A 22,486-nucleotide genomic window follows, 5' to 3' on the forward strand; every position below is an offset into this window, starting at 1 on the left:
CTTCATTTATATGGTCTCGGCCATGTGAATTTCAACGTTTTAAAACGTCGAGCATGTAAAGTACATCCACACATATATATGTATATATACAGTGGATAAATGCCAGGTTTTTGTGATATAAAAAAATGAGACCACAATAAATCATTTCAAAACTTTTCCCACCTATAATGTGACCTATAACCTGTACAATTCAATTAAAAAACAAACAAATCTATTAGGGGAAAAAATATAAAAAATAAAAAAATGTACAATAAGCTGGTTGCATAAGTGTACACACTCTTAAACTAATACTTTGTTGAAGTACCTTTTGGTTTAATTACAGCTTTCAGTCTTCTTGGGTAGGAGTCTTATCGGCATTGCACATCTTGACTTGACAATATTTGTCCACTCTTCTTGCAAAAGCACTGCAAATCTGTCAGATTGCAAGGGCATCTCTTGTGTACGGCCCTCTTCAGGTCACCCCACAGATTTTTTATTGGATTTAGGTCTGGCCTCTGGCTGGGCCATTCCAAAACTTTAATTTTATTCTGGTGTAGCCATTCGTTTGTTGATTTGGATGTATGCTTGCGGTCAGTGTGTTGAAGGGTGAAATTCCTCTTCATCGTCCACTTTCTAGCAGACTCCTAAAGGCTTTTGCGCCCAATGTGACTGGTCTTTGGAACTGTTCAGAATTCCCTCCACCTTGACTAAAGCCCCAGTTCCAGCTGAAGAAAAGCAGCCCCAAAGCAGGATACTGCCACCACCATGCTTCACTGTGGGGATGGTGTTCATTTGGTGATGCGAAGTGTTTTGCGCCAAACATATCGTTTGTAATTATGGCCAAAAAGTTCAACCTTTGTCTCATCAGACCATAATTAATTTTCCCATATGCTGTTGGGAGACTTTATGTATTGTTTTGCAAATTTTAGCTGGGCCTGGATGTTTTTCTGTGTAAAACCATCTTGCAGCCCTACCCCTAGTCCAGACATATGGAGAATATGGGAGATTGTTGTCACATGTAGTACACAACTAGTACTTGCCAGAAATTCCTGCAGCTCCTTCAGTGTTGCTGTAGGTCTCTTGGCAGCCTCCCTGACCAGTTTTCGTCTTGTCTTTTCATAAATTTTGGAGGGACGTACAGGTCTTTGCAACATCGCTGTTGCCCCATATTTTCTCCACTTTTTGATGACCATCTTCACTGAGTTCCATAGTATATCCAATGCTGTGGAAATTTTTTGTCCCCTTTTCCTGAATGATACCTTTCAACAGTGAGACCCCTTTGATGCTTTGTAAGCTCTCTGCGAACCATGGCTTTTGCTGTAGCAGGCAACTGAGTAAATGTCAGGAAAATCCTTCTAGGACAGCTGAACTTTTATTTGGGGTTAATCAGAATCTCTTTAATTGGTGGCAGGTGTGTACCCAAGAAGACTGAATGCTGTAATTAAATCAAAAGGTGCTTCAACAAACTATTAGTTTAAGGGTGTGCACAGTATGCAATCAGCTTATTGTACCTGTTTTGTTTTGTATATTTTCCCCTATCAGATTTGTTTGTTTTTCAATTGAATTGTACAGGTTATAGGTCATATTAAAGGTGGTAAAAGTTTTGAAATTATTTATTGTGGTCTCATGTTTTTATATCAGAAAAAACTGGCATTTTAACTGGAGTTTATACTCCTTTTATATCCTGTGTGTGTGTCTGTATGTATGTGTGCGTGTATATATATTCGTATCACTTCACTGTAAGACCATTTCACTGAGACCAAGTCACCTAAACTTATTTCACCTAAAACTCATTTCACTGACAAGTAGTACTCTAAGGCAAGTCAAAGGTGTATGTCCTTTTCCCCACTGTAGTGCGATCCTGGTGTAGTATATATGGTTAGAGGTGTGGGGGTGGGGCATAGCCTTTGGTTTTCTGTTGTTTGAACAGAAAACCAAATTTAGTGGTGGGCTTGGCCACAACCCCCCCCCCCCCCCCAAACTATATATACTAACATCAGGATTGCACTACAGTGGAGAAAAGGACATATACCTTTGACTTGCCTTAGAGTACTACTTGTCAGTGAAACGAGTTTTAGGTGAAATGAACTTTCAGTGAAATGAACTTTAGGTGATTTGGTCTCAGTGAAATGGGTTTTATACATATCCTGTGTGTTTTCAGTATTATGAAATTCAGAGTTTAGGATACTAACACTTACTATATTCCAGCACAAGTACATACGGAAACATATTACCCTTCAACTGTAAGCTGGGGTCTGCTCCCCCATCCCCCCCTGCTACTTACATAGATCAACTCTGAGATTGCACTTCACTGCACTAAGTGCAATCTTGAAATTGATATATTTAAGTAGCAGGGCGTGTAGGGGGTGCAGGTATTAACAAAAACAAATTTTATGTGGTGGGCAAGGACCTTGTGTATGTATCCCTTTGCTTATATTTGCTAATTTCAGGGCTGTACTTTTTCTGAGAAGAGGGCATGCCTTCCCCCAAGTCTTGGTAGAATACACTACAAGGTTTCAGTTGTCGACTGAATAAAATCGACTGTATGAGCAGTCGATATTTGCACAGTTAGTCTTCCAAGAGAAGCCAAGAGTTTTTGTGATCATGTTGAAAATTCCTTCCAGCCAAATGAGACTCAGAAAATCTGAAACCTTGAGGAGATAACTGTATGTAATGGAACATGCCTGCTTGACTATGGTACCTCTATTGCATGTATGGCCATGTGGTCAGTAGTGTTTTCCAGGGAGGCGTACATGAAAAAGTGGCCTATGGAGAGGAGCAGGTCTCTGTAAGGACCTATCAAGTACCACGCAGAAAAAAAATTTTATTCCCATCATTACTTGTATGACTTGGTTTATTACAACAAGATGCCAGCTGTTTATTATTACAATGTCATAGCTGAAGTGTTGTCATTTGACTGCTTCTTTTTAAACAAGTGTATGCTTTATTTTCAGCTGATCTTCCAATATCACTCTTGGTTGCATTCACAATGTTCCTCATTGGTGTATGTCTTCTCTATGGAGCACTTAAGGTAAGAGTTTGTATTTTAAGAGCATCAGTGTTTGGAATGATAAAGATGCTTGTTTAATGAGAGGAAGCACAAAAGCAGCATAATGTTACAAAAACAACTAGACTGTTAGTTGTTTTGTTGTATGTTTGACAGTAAAGTAGTTTCAGTGAAGTTTTTTTTTACCAGAGCAAGGTACTCATGAGTTCTGTGCCTTACCACACCAAAGTTTGTAATACTGCACAGATGCCAGGAGTGTACAGTGCTACGAAAGATTTCAAGGTTTGATAGTCTGCTAAACCATAAAAGAGGAAAAGGTTTTCTTCCTGCCCTAAGAAAGTCCTTGGGTGACTTACCCTTCCAGTGGAAGCTAAGTCACCTAAGAGGCCAACTGTGCTGGCTGATGAAAATTGCTACTAGGCATGTGGCTGTGTGAGTTGATTCTAGCTTTGAGAGCCATCCCTATGGGTCTAGTCAGTTCTAAAAGCAGACACCATGTTCTTGGAGCTGACTTGTTAGCACAAGGAAGAGCTTCACTGATGAATCAGTCCTTTTTTAAATAGCTCTATGGAGAGGGCCAGACTATGTCTGCTGCATTCTGGATTATAGCAACTTGATTTTTAACTTGATAAGTGAACTGGTTCAAGAACCATTTCAGCCATGACATGATCCATTTAACGCAGTAACAACTTGCATGCAAATGGTGCTTACATAAATTAAGATAATAGTCAAAACATAATCGTCGTCAACCCCCTTTTTTCCATTTTGTACATAGTCGTGTCATGTCAGCTGTCGCAATTTCTGTCTGTTCAATGCCACACTCTTGCCTTCTTAGATGCTCATGCCTGAGTGTTCCAGGTCTTCTGTCACACAGTCTATCCACATCTGGGTGCCCTCATTTCCTTTTGCCTTCACCCCAGGGATCACGTCAGTCGCCCTGCTAGACAGGGGTCCAGGGAAGTAAATAGTGTGGGAAGAAATAGGGATCACGTCAGTCGCCCTGCTAGACAGGGGTCCAGGGAAGTAAATAGTGTGGGAAGAAATAGCCAGGGAATTGTTATGGCTAGGCTTGTATAGGCCCTAGGGCCGATAGCCTAGTACCAACCTATGAATCTATGAACCTGTCTGTCTGGAATCTACTTCATTAAATTGTCTTCTGCTTTTCTACACATGTACCCAAATCACCTTAATCTATTCTCTTTGACCTTTTTTGCAATTGGAACTACTTTGGCTTCTGCTCTAATGTCCTAATGTCTTCGTTTATCCCACAGTGTGCATCCTACCACCTTTCTGAGACACTTAATCTCCATCGCATTTAGCTTCATCAACTGCTCCCTCAGTCTTCCTCTTCTTTGGCATTCTTGTGTCATATACTACACCTGACGCTCTGTACCAGTTGACTGCAACCCCTCTGATTCTGGCTTTGACTTCCTTACTTAAACCTTCTAACACTATATTGTTTGCATACAGTAACTTTGATCTGCCCCCTCCAACCTGTTTGCTAATGTAGTCCGTCACCAGTGTGAACAGTATTGGGTTCAGAGCTGAACCCTGAAGCACACCCACACCCACTGGGAGCCCCTCTGTGAGACTGAGCACTATTCATACTTGAGTTGTCGGGTCCATTTTATATGGCTTGCACTAATCACCACAGGACTGCCCAAGTCAACTTTCTTGGGATATTGTCATATAGGAATGCCCATTTGGACACTTTTTTTTTTCTTCTCATCTCTAGCTTCTTCTCAGCTGTCTCTCACACTCCAAACATCAAGTCAGTTGTGCTGACTCCTAATCTGAATCCAAACTGCTCATCTTCCTTCTTAAACTAATATGCAGAGGAGTATAAATTATCACCCTCTCCAGAATTTTCATGCAGTGTAACAGGAAATTGATACTTCTGTACTGTTCACAGTTGTGAATGTACCCTTTGTTCTTGAACACTGGCACTAGTATGCTTATTCTCCAGACATCTGGGATACACCTTTCTCTCTACACTGCTGTGAGGATCCTCAGGAGCCATTTTACCCATATCTCATCCAGCATCTTTATCATATCTGCTGTGGCCTCTCATCCAAGCCTGCTGCTTTCCTTGACTTCATTTTCCTTAGTGCTGTTCATATTTCTTCTATGGTGGGCTGCTCCTCTTCTGTCATCGTAGCCTGTGTCTAGGCAGTACAGCTTCTGTGGGGGTTTTCTTTATTCATAAGCTGCTGGAAACACTCTTTCCATCTGCCTTTGTGGACTCATGATCAGATTGTTGCTGCTGGAAATACTCTTTCCATCTGCCTTTGATGTCTTATGGATTCGTGATCGGATTGTTGCTGGCATTCATTATGAAAGGTGTCTGTCTTCTTTATCTTTCTTTCTTTGCCATGCAGCCTGATGTAGTTTCTTTGTGCCATCTACTGAGTCACTTTTTAGATGCTGGTAGAGTGCCTCTAATGCCTTGTTCTTTGCTGTTTTAGCTCCTTTCTTAGCCTCTTTGTTAGCCAACCAGTATTCCTTCCAAGCCTCATCCATCTTTTCTATCTCACACTTTTTCCCGTACTCCTTTTGTTCTTCTGATGACTTCCTGGACTTCTGCATTCCACTACCAACTTTCCTTATGTACATTATTTCCATACCTGGCTCAGCCTCGTATCTGTTCTGTAGTCCTCACAGATGATGTATTTTCTTCCTCCTGAGGTGGTAGATCCCACAGTCATTCCTCATAATAACATTGGTTAAGGGAGACACCTTGTGCATGATGCTGGCAGGTGAGTGACTCCTCAGTAGTCCTAAAGTAACGAAATTTTAAAACTGCAAAAAAAGTGATATGAAAGCACCCAAATGTTCATGATGGAGTGAGCTTGTGTATAAATCCACTTATACAGGCCAGAATGTGGAGTTTGCCAGGCCCAAATAAACTCTGATGGGATGCTGGATGTTATGTGATTTATTTTTTGTTTAAATTTTGAAATATAGAAAGTTAACTTTTTTTTTCTTATTTTTTTTACTGCTATCAAGAAGAGCGATGCATATGATCAGCATTGCTGCATGTCTATACAAAAATTGGCAATATGTTTTTCTTACAGTACTTCTGAAAAGTCAGGTGTATGGCAAGGTGTAATAGATGCACAGCATGTGCGTCACCAAAGGCACATGAACCAAAGCCAATGGGACCACACTTCTGAAAGGCTCTCTGTTCCCTTCTTTAAGATTTCATTACTAACTTTTAACACAAGAAGAGTAGGGTACAGCACAAATCTAAGCCTGCTATTCTGTCCTCAGTGCTTTCACTGCAGCATACTTTTGAATAACTCCACAGCATTAGCCCCTTCACAGTTTGGTAATTCTTACATAAAAGATACACGCACATTCATTATATAGGATTCATGTTGACTTGCAGAAAGCTGTTTTGGAGAATGCAAAAAAAAAAATAAAAAATCAAGAGGAGTTCACTGAAACCAACTTCAGCCAACATTAATGATTTTTTTTTTTTGCAGGACTTCCTCCATGTATGCCCCCTGCATCCAGAGTTATATATGCACAACAGTGGAGAAAAAAAGACAGTCTCCACTCTCAACAAATGGGGTTTCAGCCAGCTGCTTCTGATTTTTTTTTTTTTGCATTCTCTGAAACTACCTTAGAGAGATGATATACTTATTTTTTTCTAGTGAAATATACTGATTTTTTACTTCTGACATAAACATGTATTCTGTGCATTAGTTTAGTTTTACCCAGGCTTTTGTGCAAAGATAAACCTCCTCTGGTGGAAAGCAAACATTAGAAAAATATTCTGTATCTACTAAGATAATAAACACCTTTCATAATGATCACATCAAACTGCAGCACACATCACACACACACACACACACACACACACACACACACACACACACACACACACACACACACACTTTAAATGGGCAGCTTCGAAAACTGAATTCACAATAACTTTAAATTGAAAAAGGGCAGCTACACCCGTCAACATTTCACCAAAATAACTAAGTGAATACCAGCAGATTTTGTAGATAGGCTAGACTTCAGAGACCCTCAAAACCAACATTATTGCAATGTCAAAAAAAAAAAAAAAACAGACATAATCTCATAAGGATCAACAAGCTGACTGCAGCACAATCCCACACACAGAAAAATAAATAATCAATTAAGCTTCCAGTGTAGTCATTCAGTTTTTGAAGCTCAGTTCATGATAAGCCTAAAAGGAAGTTACACAGTACTGATTTTCCAGTTAAGTAACCACTGGTGTGGACAATAACAAACTGCAGCAACATCACAGATATAATGAATATGTGTCTGTGTACATGTATGTGTTTGTTGTTGTTGCAATTAACTTGCCACTTCCTAGTGAACACATTAACAACTTGCACCAAATGAACAGATCTGGTCAAGGGTGCACCTGAATGTCCTGCACCTCTGAACTGTTGAATGTCCCACCTCTAACCACCTAAACCTATCCTTGCAGTCTAGAGCATTTTCTTAAAAGTCAAGTTAAAGGTAAGGCAAACAAATGTAATTATTTTGGTAACAGTAAAAGCTATTAAAAAGGTAGAGACACTTTGCTGTCTGTAAAAGGTCTGCTTTCTGGTGTTAATTTAGGGTATTCTCAGTCTTGTATCATAGTACACATAAATGAAGAATATTTATAGTTTCAGAAACAAATTGTCGTGTTGGAAACTAGTCATCTTAGACTTCATTGTCAAAACACTTGTTAAACATCAGCTTTCTCATTACAGCAATAAATTCTCAGTGATTCTTTACTGGGAGATTTTTCAGAGATATGAAAAAAATAAGCTTAGTTTTATAAATGACAGTAGTTATAACACTGAATATATCTCAAGGTGCACAAGGATGCACAGCTTAAAAACTCTCATTGATATTCAACATCATCTAACTTTTCACGCAATTCCATGACATAGTTTGTAAGTCACTTGGTTTTGGAAATGTTAAGTACTCCTGCAGACATTGCAGATTTTCAAACTTACTTACTTATGGTAATACTTGCAGTATATAGTGCAGTAAATGTGAACATTGACCGTACTTTTTCTGTCTGGTACCATGCCTCTTAATAAAATGCATCTCTCTTATATTTAAAAATAGGAAAGTAAATATGAAAAAAATATTTCCATTGGAAGACCGTGTAGATTAATAACTTTGCCATTTTGTTACACATTGCTGTTTCTAATACACGCCGCCAAACCTCATTCCACACCTCTCTCCTGCTCAAACTGACGTACTAACTTGCTAAAAAAAAAAACAAAAAAAAATATATTACACAGTTATTTTTATTTGTTTTTATCAAAATATGTATAACATATTATTTTTATTTTTATTGTACTGTAGTCTGCTGTCTCTGTGTAATTCTATTGTATGTTTTACCACATCCATTTTTGTATTGCGTGCTGTAGTTTTCTCTGACAAAATTGATTGTATATATTGTTTCTCTGTAGCTGTTCATTGGAGCTTTTCTCCCTGGGCCTCCACTGAAAACGGGCTCTTTATGGCCCAGTGGACATCCCCGGTTATCAAACTGAAATAAATAAATAAATATAAATAAATAATACTGCCTTTTATTACTTTGTAAGTCATTTATTTAAGGGATCCATCCACAAAAAATATGATGCATTAAAGATATAGGGTTGCTAATTGAAAGTATACAAAAAAAAGAATGTAAGCTTCAGTGAGTTGGGTGGCCGCGGTGATGCAGCGGTTAGCATTGCCGCCTCACAGCAAAAGGTTCTCCGGTTCGATCCTTGGCTGGGGTGCCTTCTGTGCGGAGTCTGCATGTCCTTCCTGTGGTCGTGTGGGTTTCCTCTGGGTGCTCCGGTTTCCTCCCACATCCCAAAGGCATGCTGTAGGTGGATTGGACACTCCAAATTGGCCCTAGGCATGAGCGCGTTTGTGTGCCTTCTGTGGAAGGTTAGGTGCCGGGCTGGCAACTCGGCACCGTAAAACTCCACTGCCAATCATGAGCAGACATGTGATCCGCTGTGGCGACCCCTAACTGGGAAACTGCCTCTGTCTAATATGGAACAGGTTATGCTGTGTCTGCCTTTCTGCATGGGGAAAAAAACAAACAAAACCAAAACTTTTTCTCTCCCCCTGCAAGAAAATCAGTGCTATAGCAGCATACAGAGTAGCAAAACCCAGCAAGATATAGACTCTATCTCTAGCAAACTTTACAGACCATTGATTATTAAAGAAGACTTGAGCATTTTAATTAGCTGCAGTAGACATTCATGATAAAAACAGAAATGGCAACTCAGTAAGAAAATACTTAATTCTGGTGGCTTTGCAGTTCCATGATGTACATTTTGTGCTGCTAGCTTTCACCCTTAACAAATTAAAATGTGTGTGTGTGTGTGTGTGTGTGTGTGTGTGTGTGTGTGTGTGTGTGTGTGAGAATGTGTTGGGGGCAACAGTCTTCTTCTTTGTCTTTCAACTTTTCCCAGTTAGGGGTCGCCACAGCGGAACTCCAGTCAGCTCATGATTGGCGGTGGATTTTTACGGTGCCAAGTTGCCAGCCCGACACCCAACCTTCAAGGAAGGCATGCCCATTCACACTCGCACATACCTGCATGTCTTTAACGTCACTAGACCGCTGGGAGGACATGCAGACTCGACACCAAAGGCGTTCCAGCCAAGAATCGAACGGGAGTACCTTGCTGTTAGGTGACAACGCTAACCGCTGCACCACCGCAGCTACAGATATTCTGTATTAATTATCAGCAGAGTTTCAGAACAGCCACAGGTTTTACATTATCTGCAAGTACATTTGTAGATACTAAATAGGTTCTGTACAAGGCAAACATATTAGGCAAAATCGGGAACTTTCCTGATCAGGGACAGTTAAGAGGTATGATTGGAATGTACTGTTAAATCTGTACAGATTATAGGAGTACTGTGCATTTTTAACAGTTTTGGTAGTACATTTTCCAGACAATATCTGGTTTGCCTTGCAGAAGAAAAAAGAAAATTAAATTACACTGCATCCCTTTGAAAAAGAAGTTAAAACAACAAACAAGCAGCTCTACATTTTATCTGTTTGGGAAAATTTTCTGCAGGCACACACCAGCAATACGCAGCAAGCAGCCTAACTGTCATGAAGGCAAGCCTAAGTGTACAAAGGATTTCTGGATATGTAGTCTGCTTGACTAGCAAAGCTGATTGCCTACATAGGGAACAAGATTACATGTCCTGAAAACAAGACTACATATCCTGAAATGTCTTGATCTGAAGAAGGGCTTTCAGTGGGGCTGAGTGAACATCACTGAATGGGAGCATGCGAGTGTCTTGCAGCCCAAGACTGAGAGTGTATTGTTACATAGTGAATGGTAGGACAGAGAGAATTTTGGTGAAGGGGATGTTGTCAGAAATTTTAAATGTGACTAGTGGATCACCACAGTGGGTCGGTTATAAGTCCGGTACTCTTTTTTTCTGAAATGTGTCTGACAGAATAGAGAACATGATCTACTGCCTATCTGTTAACACAAAGGTAGGAACATTACTGGAGGATCTGGAAAAGCCTATGGAAGGATTTGGAAAAGCTGAGTGGGCAACAATGTCGCCGCTGTGGTTCAATGCAAAGCAGTACCATTGGACCACAATAGCTCTTTTTAGGGGGGTGTAACTGATAGCAGCAGGCAGTAAAAGGGTGTGGGAATGCTGATTATACCTGAATTTGTCCACCAGGAGCAGAATGACATGGCAGTATCAGCAGCCCTGTCTTCTGAGGGGAAGACGTCTTAAAGAAGTAATACATCCACTCTCCAGGGGCCCATTCCCTCCACATTTTAAGTATTGTCTGCAGCTGCTGAGGCAATACAAGGAAAGTGTCACTTGGCTGCCAGAAAACATCCAGAGGAAAGCCACCATGAATATATGGGGTATGGAAGGGGAAATAGTATGACCAAAGACTACAGGAGTTACAGATCTTCTCACCTGAGACCAACGGTGTCAGGGGAATAGGGAATTACATGTGAAGTTGTACAGGATCCTGTCTTGGAGATGTTGGGGGTCATCCTGAACATGAATGACACTCAGAGGAGTAGGGCACAGGTAATTGATTATTCTCCCTAATTTTCCAGAAATGTAACCTCAGTTAGAGGTCTGTAGATTTATGGAATAGTCTGCTGGAATTGTTTGAGGAGAGTGACTCTGTGGAGACCTTCAGAAGGATATGAGATGGGTGGGGAAGGTAGATATTTAGGGACTGTAGAGTGTTACGTGTACTTAAAAGGTCATACTAGGAAGGCTTATTGTCTTCTGCTCTCTAGTTATTTATTTTATTTATCCTTTGATATCAATCTGTGGAGACCTTCAGAAGGATATGAGATAGGTGGGGAAAGTAGATATTTAGGGCTATAGAGTGTTACTTGTACTTAAAAGGTCATACTAGGAAGGCTTATTGTCTTCTGTTCTCTAGTTATTTATTTAATTTATTTATCCTTTGACCAGATTAGTCCCACAAGAGTAGTAGCTTCTTTTTAGGGGAGAACCGAGGTGGTATTTCTACTACTAGCGGAACATTGGCCAGGGTATCAGGGAACTTCTCATACTCATCATTGTTGAGGATGGGACCCATTTTGGAGGAGCACTCCTCTTTCCTTTCCAGGTGCAGAGATGGCCCTGAGAAGCAGGTAGGCAGATGCAGAGAGAAGGAGATGATAGACTGGTGAAAGAAATGGAGAAGAAAGCAAATCTTGAGAATGGAGAATGTGTGCGGGATTCTGATGAAATGTTTCAGAGAAATCTGGAGATGAGTCGGCAAATGATGGATGTGTAATTACAACCCTCCAGTCAGGAGGGTTACAGGATGACTTACTTAAAGAAATGGTAGTGCAAAGTGAGCCAGAAAATAAAGATGTTTCCTGGGGGACATTGTGGAGAAAATACAAAAGGAAAATGCAGAAAATATCTTGAAGAATAGTGGTAAGATAGAAAAGAAAATTCAGAAAAAAGTAAAAGAAGGCAAAAGTGGAGCAGCAGAAAAGGCAGAAGAAAATGAAAAATGGAAGTACGTGATAAGGATTCAAAGTAAAGAAGACAGAGAAATGGACAGGTATGAAATGTTGGACAAGTTAATAGCTCCTTAGGGTGTAAATGCACATGAGGTAAGCGCATTTGTTCGTATTAACAAAGAGACATTTTGTGACATATTTGAGACTGTGTTTTTTTTTTCAATGGAAACTTTTCTTGGAGCATATGAAAAACAGAACGAATGAAGAAAATTCATGTACAGTTTCAAAAAGAGGGAAAATACTATGAAATAACATTTGAAGAAGCACTGGATGTTGCATAAGTTTATGACAGTAGGGGTTTATGGACAAGTAGCTGGGATTGTAATATTGTGTTAAACATAGAAAGAGAAAAAATATACATACACCAAGCATGATAAATTGAGCATGTGGCAAAAGTGGGGGCAACCCAAAACATGTTTTTAGAAAAGAACATTTACTAAGTAACTGTGACAAAGGAAAATGTTATATTTGTGGGGAAATGGGACATGATGCAAAAAAAGGTATTAAAATTTAACAAAATTGGACATTTATGTATAGATTGCAAAAATGAAAAGAGTAAGGGAAAAAAGAAATGTTAGTAGTAGAATTAGAAAAAAAATCAGATGTGAAAAAATAAGAGGGTATAGAAGAAGGTTCTGACATAAGTGATGAAGACATAAAATGGGAAGTAAAAGGTAAAAAGGAATTCTTTTGGTAAAAGGGTAAAAGAAAACTTAAAGGGATAAGTAAAAAAGAAGGGAAATAAAGTTGAGTGCTTTCTGTAAATGTGAATAGTATTGAGTATAGTAAGAAGCATATAGATTTTGGAGTGGTGCAATACATATGATGTAGATGTAACTGTATTAGAAAACAAAAGATTTTTAACAAATGAAGAAAGATTACAAACCGAGAAACTATGGGGAGGAAAGATAATCTGGTATTTGGGAAATGAGAGATGTTTTGGAATAGCTGTATTCTATAGAAATACAGTAAAGATGTTAGATGGATCTTTAGCAAAATGGGAAGATTAACCATTGTAGAAGTAAAATGGAAAGAACACGTAGATAGAATTATTACATTATATGCTTATACTAATTGTAAAGAAGGAGAATGTTTATTTTATAAGATTTTAGACTATGTACTGATAAATATGAATATTATAGTAACAGGAGACTTTAATTTTGATTTAAGATGCAAGAGTAAAAATGAAAAGATATAAGAAACTTAGAAGTTATAAGATGTGGTAAGTTAAAATGTTTGGACTAAAATTTATGAACTTACAAAAGGGTTATGTATAGAACTGAAACAGATTATTTTTTATTGTTAGAAGATTTAGTTATAGGAGAAGGTGAGGTAGTTGATACAGGATTTTCTGATCATCTTGTAATATGGCTAGAGATAAAGGAAAACAAAGAATATATAAAAATAGGTAAAGAAATAATGGATAAAGGAGAAAGCATGGAATGAAGAAGGAAATAGATTAGTAATACAGGTATGAAAAAATCATATTACTATGAGAACATTTTATAAATTGGTCTGAATTGTGGATGATTAAGGAAAATGTAAATGTCTTTACAGAGGCAAAGATATGTGAGAAAAGTAGAGAGAAAAATATAAAAGAACATGATACATTTGAAGATTTAGAACATAATTATAGTACTTTGAAAGAAATCAAGAAAAATGCAAGAATTGTTAAGCAAGGATATATTTTAGAAGGAAAAAGAGAAGTAGTATCAAGTTACTTTAGAAAGAAAAGAAAGATGTTTGAAGGTAGTTAAGCAGATTAGTAAAGCAAGGTGGTAGTGTAATGAGAGAAATAAAAATATGTAAAAGGAGAAACAGAAAGAACTCTGCAAATAGAGTGGTCTAGTACAATTTGTACAGGAAATGTTTAAAGAAAAAAATGAAGGTAGTAAAAACAGAAAAAGAAAATAGAGTTGGAAAAGATCTCCTTAAATGAGCGAAATAAAGTATTAGGAAAGTAAATATATATTCTGCTGCTAGACCAGATGGACTAGAGTATGAAATGTATGAAAATTTAAGGGACTGGCAAAAAAACAAAAAACAAATATTTTTAAATATTTTAGATTAATAGTGAAAGGGAAGTTGTATGTTTAAAGAATTATGTAGTTTAAAGAATTATGTAGTAGAATCTACAAGAAGGAAAAATGTTCAAAACACAACCAATAAAACCAAAAAGGAACATTTGGATGAGCACCTTCCTTGGAACCAAGTTGAAAGTTTAATAAAAATCACCAAACAGCAAAAAAGCACAGAAATACATGAATGCTCCTTAAAAACAGTGTGATGTTATGTAGTCCTATCTCACCTACATTCTTCACTTGTGGGTTCGGAGCTGAATGTCGGCTCCGACTCGGCCTATTTACTAGCTCGAAAGTCTTTGATTGGCTGGGTTAAGATGGTATCCCACAATACACTGTTCCACATCCCCAGATCTCGTTTGCCGCTTGTAGAGATCGGACGTGGTCTCGACTTGGCTGTGGCTAAGTATTGCAAAAAACTTTTTCTTGTGAAGATTTTTGGATAATTTTTGGCTAATTGTGTGCATTCAAATAGAGTTGTTATTAGTGTTGTTGCTGCATTACCTTTTGTAAGTTGCGAGTGTGTTTGTGTGTGTGGTATCCCTTACTCCCTCGGGCTAGGCCCGTTTAAGTTAGAGGACCTAGTCCTCCTTGTGCTGTTTGTCTGGCTGTCTTTAGGTGCTTCTCTTATTTTAAGTTGAGAACCGTTTTATTTGGAGGTTCTCCCCTGTGCCTTGGTTGTGTTTTTACGTGTTCATTGGTTTCTGTGTCAGCAGTTTCCCGCCTTTTGTCAGTAGCGGCTGCTACATTTGTTGGCTTGGCATGTCTAAGGAACAAAAAGAGCATAAGCCCTTGGGCTTTAAAAAGTGTACAAAGTGTGCCTACTTCTTCAAAACAGAGTTACTGCTATCGATCTTTGTCACCAGTTAGGCATCACAATAAACTGGAAAAAAATCTGCCTTGCTACCCTCACAGCGTGTCTCATCTATAGGAGCAGAGTTTGACACTATTCGATTGAGAGCATTCCCACCTATGGAGAGGACCACAGGGTTGCAACGACAGGTTCAGATGATGATGTCTCTGACACGTGTGAGGGCAAGACTAGTTCTTCAGTTACTGGGGACAATGGCGTCCACTATCATGATGGTCCCGTTAGCGAGGTTACATATGAGGATCCTACAATGGTTCCTATTCGCCCAGTGGTCCTTCCAAAGACTACTGCTATCCCATCCTATCTTAATCACAGGCAAATGCAAGCAGGACCTCAGTTGGTGGCTATGCACCAACAAGTTAGACGTAGGGAAACCCTTTGTTCCACCCAACCCAGTAGCCACAGTGACCACGGACACCTCCTGGATAGGGTGGGGGGGGGGGCGTTATCTCGGCAGGATGGTCCAAGGCACGTGGCAGGAGCACGAGATAGACTTGCACATAAATGTCCTGGAGATGAGGGCAGTGCTCCTAGCGTTGCAGGCACTTCAGGATGTCCTCCCTCTAGGGACTATTGTGATACACTCAGACAACATGTCAGTAGTGTGGTATCTCAACAAACAAGGAGGAACCAGATCGTACCCACTATGCAGGGAGGCCATGAGAGTGTGGAATTGGGCGATAGCTTCCCAACGGGCCTTGGTGGCAATGCACATCCCGGAGAAAACCAATGTGATTGCAGACAGGCTAAGCAGGGCGATCCTCATGCCTTACGAGTGGTCCCTGAACCGCCGGGTGGCGGACAGTATATTCAGCAAATGTGGTCAGCCTTCCTGCGATCTGTTTGCCAGCCCCCTCAATGCGAAATGCAGCAACTACTTCTCGCCGATCCCCCCACCGGGGGAATCTCCAAGGGACGCTCTTGCGCACAGTTGGCCCTCGGGTCTGCTGTATGCTTTCCCTCCGTTTCCCCTTATCTCGAGGGTGATTCAGAAAGCGCTATCCTTGGGAAGCAGATTGATTCTGATCGCGCCACACTTGCCTCGACAAGTATGGTTCCCCTTCCTTCAACCTTACATCGTGGATGCTCCTTGGACTCTGAACCCTCGTCCAGACTTACTGACACATATGTCGGGACAGCTCCACTCCTCCCTGGAGACCCTCCGGCTGACCGCCTGGCAACTCCACTTCCATCCATAGTCAGGTGTCATGATTTTTCTCCAGACGTGGTCCATATTCTTTTGTCCTCTTATAAGCCGTCCACTAGGAAGATCTACTCTAGCAAGTGGAAAAGGTTTTCGATATGGGCCCAGTCCAAAAGTATTGACCCCTACACAGCCCCCATTGACTCTGTGTTGGAATTTTTGTCTCATTTATTCTACCAAGGGTCTGCCTCAGCCACCATCAAAGTTCAGCTGGCGGCTATTTCAAATTATCATGTGGCTTATGAACCTAGCTTAATGGCACACAGGCTGTGTAGAGCATTCCTGAAAGGCACTCTTCTCCTTCGTCCCCCTATATCTCAACCTGTTATGCCCTGGGACCTCAATTTTGTTCTGCAGGCCCTCACTCTCCCACCCTTTGAGCCCGCGGCTTCCTGCGATTTAAAATTTCTTACATGGAAATCTGCCTTTTCGATAGCTATAACATTGGCTAGATGAATATCAGAACTCCAGGCCCTATCAGTCAAGCCCCCATATTTGGTATTCCATAAAGATAGAGTCTCTCTCAGACCAAATCCGTCCTTTCTTCCCAAAGTGGCTTCCTTATCTAATATTAATCAGTCCATTGAGTTGCCGGTCTTCTTCCCTAACTTCTCCAATAAGGCAGAGTACCAGTTTCATCTGTTGGATGTTCATAGGCAACTACGCTTTTATCTACACAGGACTAAAGATTGGCGGAAGTTAGACCAGCTCTTCGTTTCATTCTCAGAGAATCGCTTGGGGTCTGCGGTTTCCAAGGTCACCATCTCTAGGTGGATAGCTGGTTACGTCTCTTTTATTTATCAGGCAGGGGGAAAGAGCCTGCCTTTTCCAGTCAGAGCGCACTCTACCAGAGCAGTTTCCACTTCCACAGCCTTTCAGGCTAGGTTATCGATGGATGATACATGTGCGGCTGCAACATGGGCTTCTCCTCACACGTTTGTTTCCCATTACAAATTGGATGTGGTGTCCAGGGGCAGATCATCTTTTGGCTCCACAGTGCTCAGGAGTATTTTCCATTGAGCCACCCAAGATGTAGGTGCTAGGGACGCTGTCCCACAAGTGAAGAATGTAGGCGAGATAGGACTACATAACATCAGTTAGTTATGTACTCACCACAACGTTAGATGTATGTAGTCCATCTCGCCTCACATTCTTCATTACCCCCCACCACCGTCCCCCACGCCTGGAGGATCTCCTTGTACTTCTGATGTTACAGAGTCCCTTTGGATAATTTGTTGGACCTCGTTGTTATGGGTGTGTGTGTGTTTGGGCGATGGATACGATACTTCTGTTGGCAGCAAACTAGATCTGGGGATGTGGAGCAGTGTATTGTGGGATACCATCTTAGCCCAGCCAGTCAAAGACTTTCGAGCTAGTAAATAGGCCGAGTCGGAACCCACAAGTGAAGAATGTGAGGCGAGGTGGACTACATACATCTAACGTTATGGTGAGTATATAACTAACAGATGTAATGGGATCCTATCTCGCCTACATTCATAACTGATGGGCTCGGAGCCGATCCATCGGCTCCGACTCGGCCAACTAGTACACTAGAACGAAGTCTCTTATTGGCTGGGCTACCCTCTATCCCAGGATGCACCACACCTGCTTCCCCAGATCTCGTTTGCCGCTTTACAAGCTGGACGTGGTCTTGACTTGGCTGGAGCTAAGTGTTCTTTTATTACCTTTTACTGGTCTTTGACCTTGGGGTTTCTTCAGAAATTAATACAACAGCTGTTTTAACGGCTATTTTTGTGTATTTTTGGTATTTTGTGTATTATTGTTGTGTGAGTGATTGACTATTCTGATACTCGGATATCGCTGTTGGGCAAGGCCCGTTTAAGTTAGAGGGCCTTTGCCCTTCTTATTGAAGTCTGTGTTATTGTTTCCCTTTTTTTTCTCCGGGCAAAGCCCGTTTAAGTTAGAGGGCTTTTGCCCGTTGTTGTTGTGTTCTTACTGCTGTGTTTTCTCTTGTGAGGTAAATCTCTCTCTGGAGAGCTTGTGCCATTTTTTTCTCGCGCTCTACAGTTGGCGCTAAATTTTTGGTATTTTGACACTGCTTTATATCCTGATAGACATGTCCAAAGAGCAAAAATCAGGGTTAAAAAAGTGCACTAGATGCAATTATAAAATGTCTATTACAGACAGTCACTCTATATGTGTGTATTGTTTAGGACCTAAACATTTACAGGAGACATGTAGTGTGTGTCATGCTTTTTCTTCTAGGGTTCTTCAAGAGCGAAAAAATAAATTGATCTTGAAGGGTCTTATTAAGCCCTCCTTTGAGGAAGCCTTGGATTCTTCTCCTACTGCCTCAAAAAAGAAAAGGTCGTCGGCTCCGACAAGTCCGTCGGAACCGACTGCTAAGAAGCATAAGTCGACCTCTTCTTCCTCGGCTCCACTGACTTCGGGGCCGAGGGTCGAAGGGTCTGCCTCGATGCCTCTTTCCTCGGCTCCATTAGTTTCGGAACCGCAGGTTGGAGTATCGAGAGGCGAATCACCTCTATCGGTTCCGATGGTTTCGGAGCCGGTGGAGGTGTGCAGCTCAGACTCTTCCCCCTCGGCGCCGAAGAAAGCTCCTTCGGCGCCGATTGTTATTCATGCTGTGCCGGATCCGGCGCCGATAGTGTTGGAGCCTTTTGGGCCGGTCCCTACATTGTCGGAGCCGAGAGGAAAGTCGTCTCGACCCTTGTCTACCTCCTCTAAATCCTCAAAACTGTCGGATTCGGATTTGGATAGGGTTATTCAGAGGCTTTTCCAGTCTCTGCTCAAATGGTCTCGGCTCCGGCCCAGTTGGCTTCGGAGCCGATCCCCCCTCCGAAACACTCGATTCCTCCTCCAACCTCCTCGGAGCCGTTGGAGTCGGTGATGGTGGAGCAAGGCGGAGCCGTACGGTCGGAACCGAGACCCCTTCGAGGTCTATCGGCACTGACTATTGTTCCTACCCTGTCCTCGGGTTCAGGGTTTGGTACTGGGACTTCCTCAGCCGGGCCCGAGGGGAACATCTTGGGACTGGGTGCCTCGGTACCTAGTCTTCCCCTTGGAGCATCGGCTGCCGGAATGCCTAGTGCCGTCGTGGCCTCTCGGCCAGTGATCTCCATGGAGTCTGGAGGTCCGGCCTTTGAGGCCATGAGGAGCGCGCTGGCCATGTCCTTGCCGGCTCAGCAGGCTTCCACCTCACCGTCCCTAGACCTGGAGACTGGTGCTTCTGCCGTATTGCAGTCCCTTGACAGCGGTGCCCCAGGGCCTGAGGATACCCCCATCGGGGGTTCCCTTCTTCCGGGGGGTCCATCCGAAACTGCTTCGGACAAGCCCTCACGGAAGAAATTGTGCAAGAGGAAGCACGTGGACTCCCAAGATGAGTCTGTCACATCGGACACTGACCTTGATGACGTGGAAGGGTCCCCTAAATCATCTTCGGATGATGTCTCTTTCTCAGATATCCTTGAGATTCTGAGACAGAGAGGAGATTGGCAGGCCAAAACCCCTTCCACTGAGGAGTCAGTCTTCCTCAAGGCCTTCGGGGCCCAGCCCTCCGCCTCCTGGGTGTCTCCGCCCTTCGATGAACTGCTTGATTTGGTTTCTCAAAGGGCTTGGGAACACCCTGATTCTGTGGAACCGGTGCCTGCAAGACCTAATAAATTTCTTTCAGCCCCCCCCAGAAGGAATTTTTGACTAAAGGAGTTCCCGTAGATGCTATGGTGGTGGCATCTGCCACACAGCAGGACGTGGCAGAGGCTTCAACATCTATCCACCCTCCTAATAAGGATTCCATGAGCATGGATAGGTACGGGAAGCGTACCCTTTCTTCAGCGGCCTTTACTTTACGGTCGCTGAATTACTTATGTCATTTTACCAGGCTCCAAAGGGACCTCCTTAAAGAGCTAAGTGAGTCCCTCACTGGTAATCTACCTGAGGCGCTAGCCCACACTGTTGGCGCCCAGATGACTACCTTATTTTCCATTGTAAACTCGTCCATGAGGCTCATTTCGTATGCGGCCGAAGGGGCGAGTAGAGCAGCGGGAACAGGTGTTGCCCTCAGGAGACACGCCTGGTTACGCTTGTGTTCATTTGCGGAGGCCTTCAAGTCTTCCTTTGCCGACGCCCCCTTTGATCGGTCATCTTTGTTTGGACCCAAGGTGAAGGACACACTGACTCGGTGCGAGCAGGAGGGCAAGACCTTGACTGCCGTTGGGGCCCGCTTTTCTGCTCCCTCTAGGCCTTACCCCAAGGCCCAGAGAGGAGGGAAAATGTGGTTCAGAAAAACTCAGAGGTCTTTCCCTACTCCACCCAGTGATCCCCCCTCCAGAGGCAGGGGGGGGGATTCAGGAAGACGCCGCCCCAGAGGCGGCAGAGGCCCCCGTAACTCTGGAGACCGCGATTCCTTTCGTGGTTCATCCTACACTCAACGTCCCTGAGTTGTTGCCCGACTGTGCAGCTCCGGAGCCATTCGGGGGTCGTTTTGCGGAACACCCACAAGCTTGGGAAGCTATAACCAGCGATCAGTGGGTGCTCCGGATTATAACCGGAGGCTATCTCATTCCCTTCATCAAGCCCCCCCTTCCCTTAAGGGAAATCCCGGACGTGCCACCCAGTCAGCGGGATCAGGCAGCAATAGAGGTTTCAAAGCTGCTAGAAAAAGGAGTCATCCAGCCTGTCCCCACCAACCAGATCGGATCAGGAACTTACTCAAGATTATTTTTGGTGCCAAAAAAGACAGGGGACTTCAGGCCCATTTTGGACCTCAGTTCATTGAATCGTTTTGTGAAAAAGTCCAAATTCCGAATGGTCACCCTTCAATCCATTCTCCCACTGTTGGAGAAGGATGCATGGATGTGCTCCATAGATCTCCAGGACGCTTACTATCACATTCTGATAGGTCAAGAGTCCAGGAGACATTTACGCTTCCGCCTGGGAGACAGTCATTTCCAGTTCCAAGTACTGCCCTTTGGTCTCACCACAGCCCCCAGGGTGTTCACCAAGTGTCTGGCAGTGGTGACTGCTCACCTGAGAAGTCTAGGATTTCAAGTGTTTCCTTATCTAGACGACTGGCTCCTTACTGCCACCTCCAAGCATCTACTATTTCAGGCGCTCATGGCCACGGTCACCTTGGGCCGTTTCTTGGGAATTACGTTCAATTGGCAAAAATCTGTACTACAGCCATCTCAGCGTATTACTTTTATAGGCGCAGAGTTAGATACAAAAAGGATGCGCGCCTTCTTACCGGCAGCAAGAATTCAAGTTTTGCAAAACCAAGTCAGATCCTGCCTCCCCCTATCAAGAGCTCCGGCCCATCTGATCCTACAAGTGTTGGGCTCGATGGCATCAACTATACTCCTAGTCCCCTTAGCCAGACTCCACATGCGAATTCTGCAATGGCTTCTGTCGGTTCAATGGTCCTATCAGGAACTCCCCTTGAACCACTTAGTCATGATTACGGAGAGTTGCCGTCGGGATCTGCGTTGGTGGCTCCTCCGATCCAATCTCGACCAGGGGCGACCCTCTATTCCTCAATCCCTCGTTGCCACTGTGACCACGGACGCCTCCCAGGTAGGGTGGGGGGGTCATTACCTGGACAGGTCGGTCCAAGGCACATGGCAACTCCAGGAAGCGCATTTGCATATCAATATCCTGGAGATGAGAGCGGTACTCTTGGTACTACAAGCTCTCCATCACGCTCTCCCGCAAGGTCCGATTGCTATCCTATCCGACAACATGTCGGTGGTTTGGTATATAAACAAGCAAGGTGGAACCAGGTCATACCCACTGTGCAGAGAAGCCATGAGACTTTGGCACTGGGCGGTAGCTACCAACCGCTTTCTAATGGCAACGCACATACCGGGGAAATCCAATGTGATTGCGGACAGACTAAGCAGGACCATCCTGTTACCCCACGAGTGGTCCCTCAACCAAAGAGTGGCTGCGAAAATCTTCGCCAAATGGGGTCTCCCTTGCTGCGACTTGTTTGCCAGCCCCCACAATGCGAAGTGCAGAGAGTTCTTCACTCTGATCCCCTCTCAGGGACAGATTCCCAGGGACGCTCTGACCCACATTTGGCCCCCCGGTCTTCTTTATGCCTTCCCTCCGGTTCCCCTCCTGCCGAGGGTGATACAGAAGGCGATTTACCTGGAGAGCGAAATGATTTTGATTGCCCCGCACTGGCCTCGTCAGGTTTGGTTTCCCTTCCTTCAGAGGTATGCGGTAGAAGGTCCATGGTTTTTGGACCCGGTGCCGGACCTGTTGACTCATCAGTCAGGACAGTCTCACCCATCTCTCAGGTCCTTGAGGTTGGCGGCATGGTTACTCCGCTTCCATCCTTAATCC

At 42.9% G+C, this 22,486-nt stretch overlaps 1 protein-coding gene across 2 annotated transcripts in view; it reads left to right on the plus strand.

Moving 5' to 3' along the window:
* The window catches only part of LAPTM5 (lysosomal protein transmembrane 5), a 487,606-nt gene that overhangs the window by 128,008 nt on the left and 337,112 nt on the right, over positions 1-22,486 (plus strand). For both annotated transcript variants that reach the window (XM_044084718.1, XM_044084726.1), the window contains exon 3: positions 2,934-3,010. In XM_044084718.1, the coding sequence (XP_043940653.1) occupies positions 2,934-3,010 (77 nt within the window). The remainder of the gene's footprint in view (positions 1-2,933; positions 3,011-22,486) is intronic.

Source organism: Protopterus annectens, chromosome 1.part1, assembly GCF_019279795.1.
Source record: "Protopterus annectens isolate FY-2018-M chromosome 1.part1, PAN1.0, whole genome shotgun sequence".
NCBI classification, from domain to species: Eukaryota; Metazoa; Chordata; order Ceratodontiformes; family Protopteridae; genus Protopterus; species Protopterus annectens.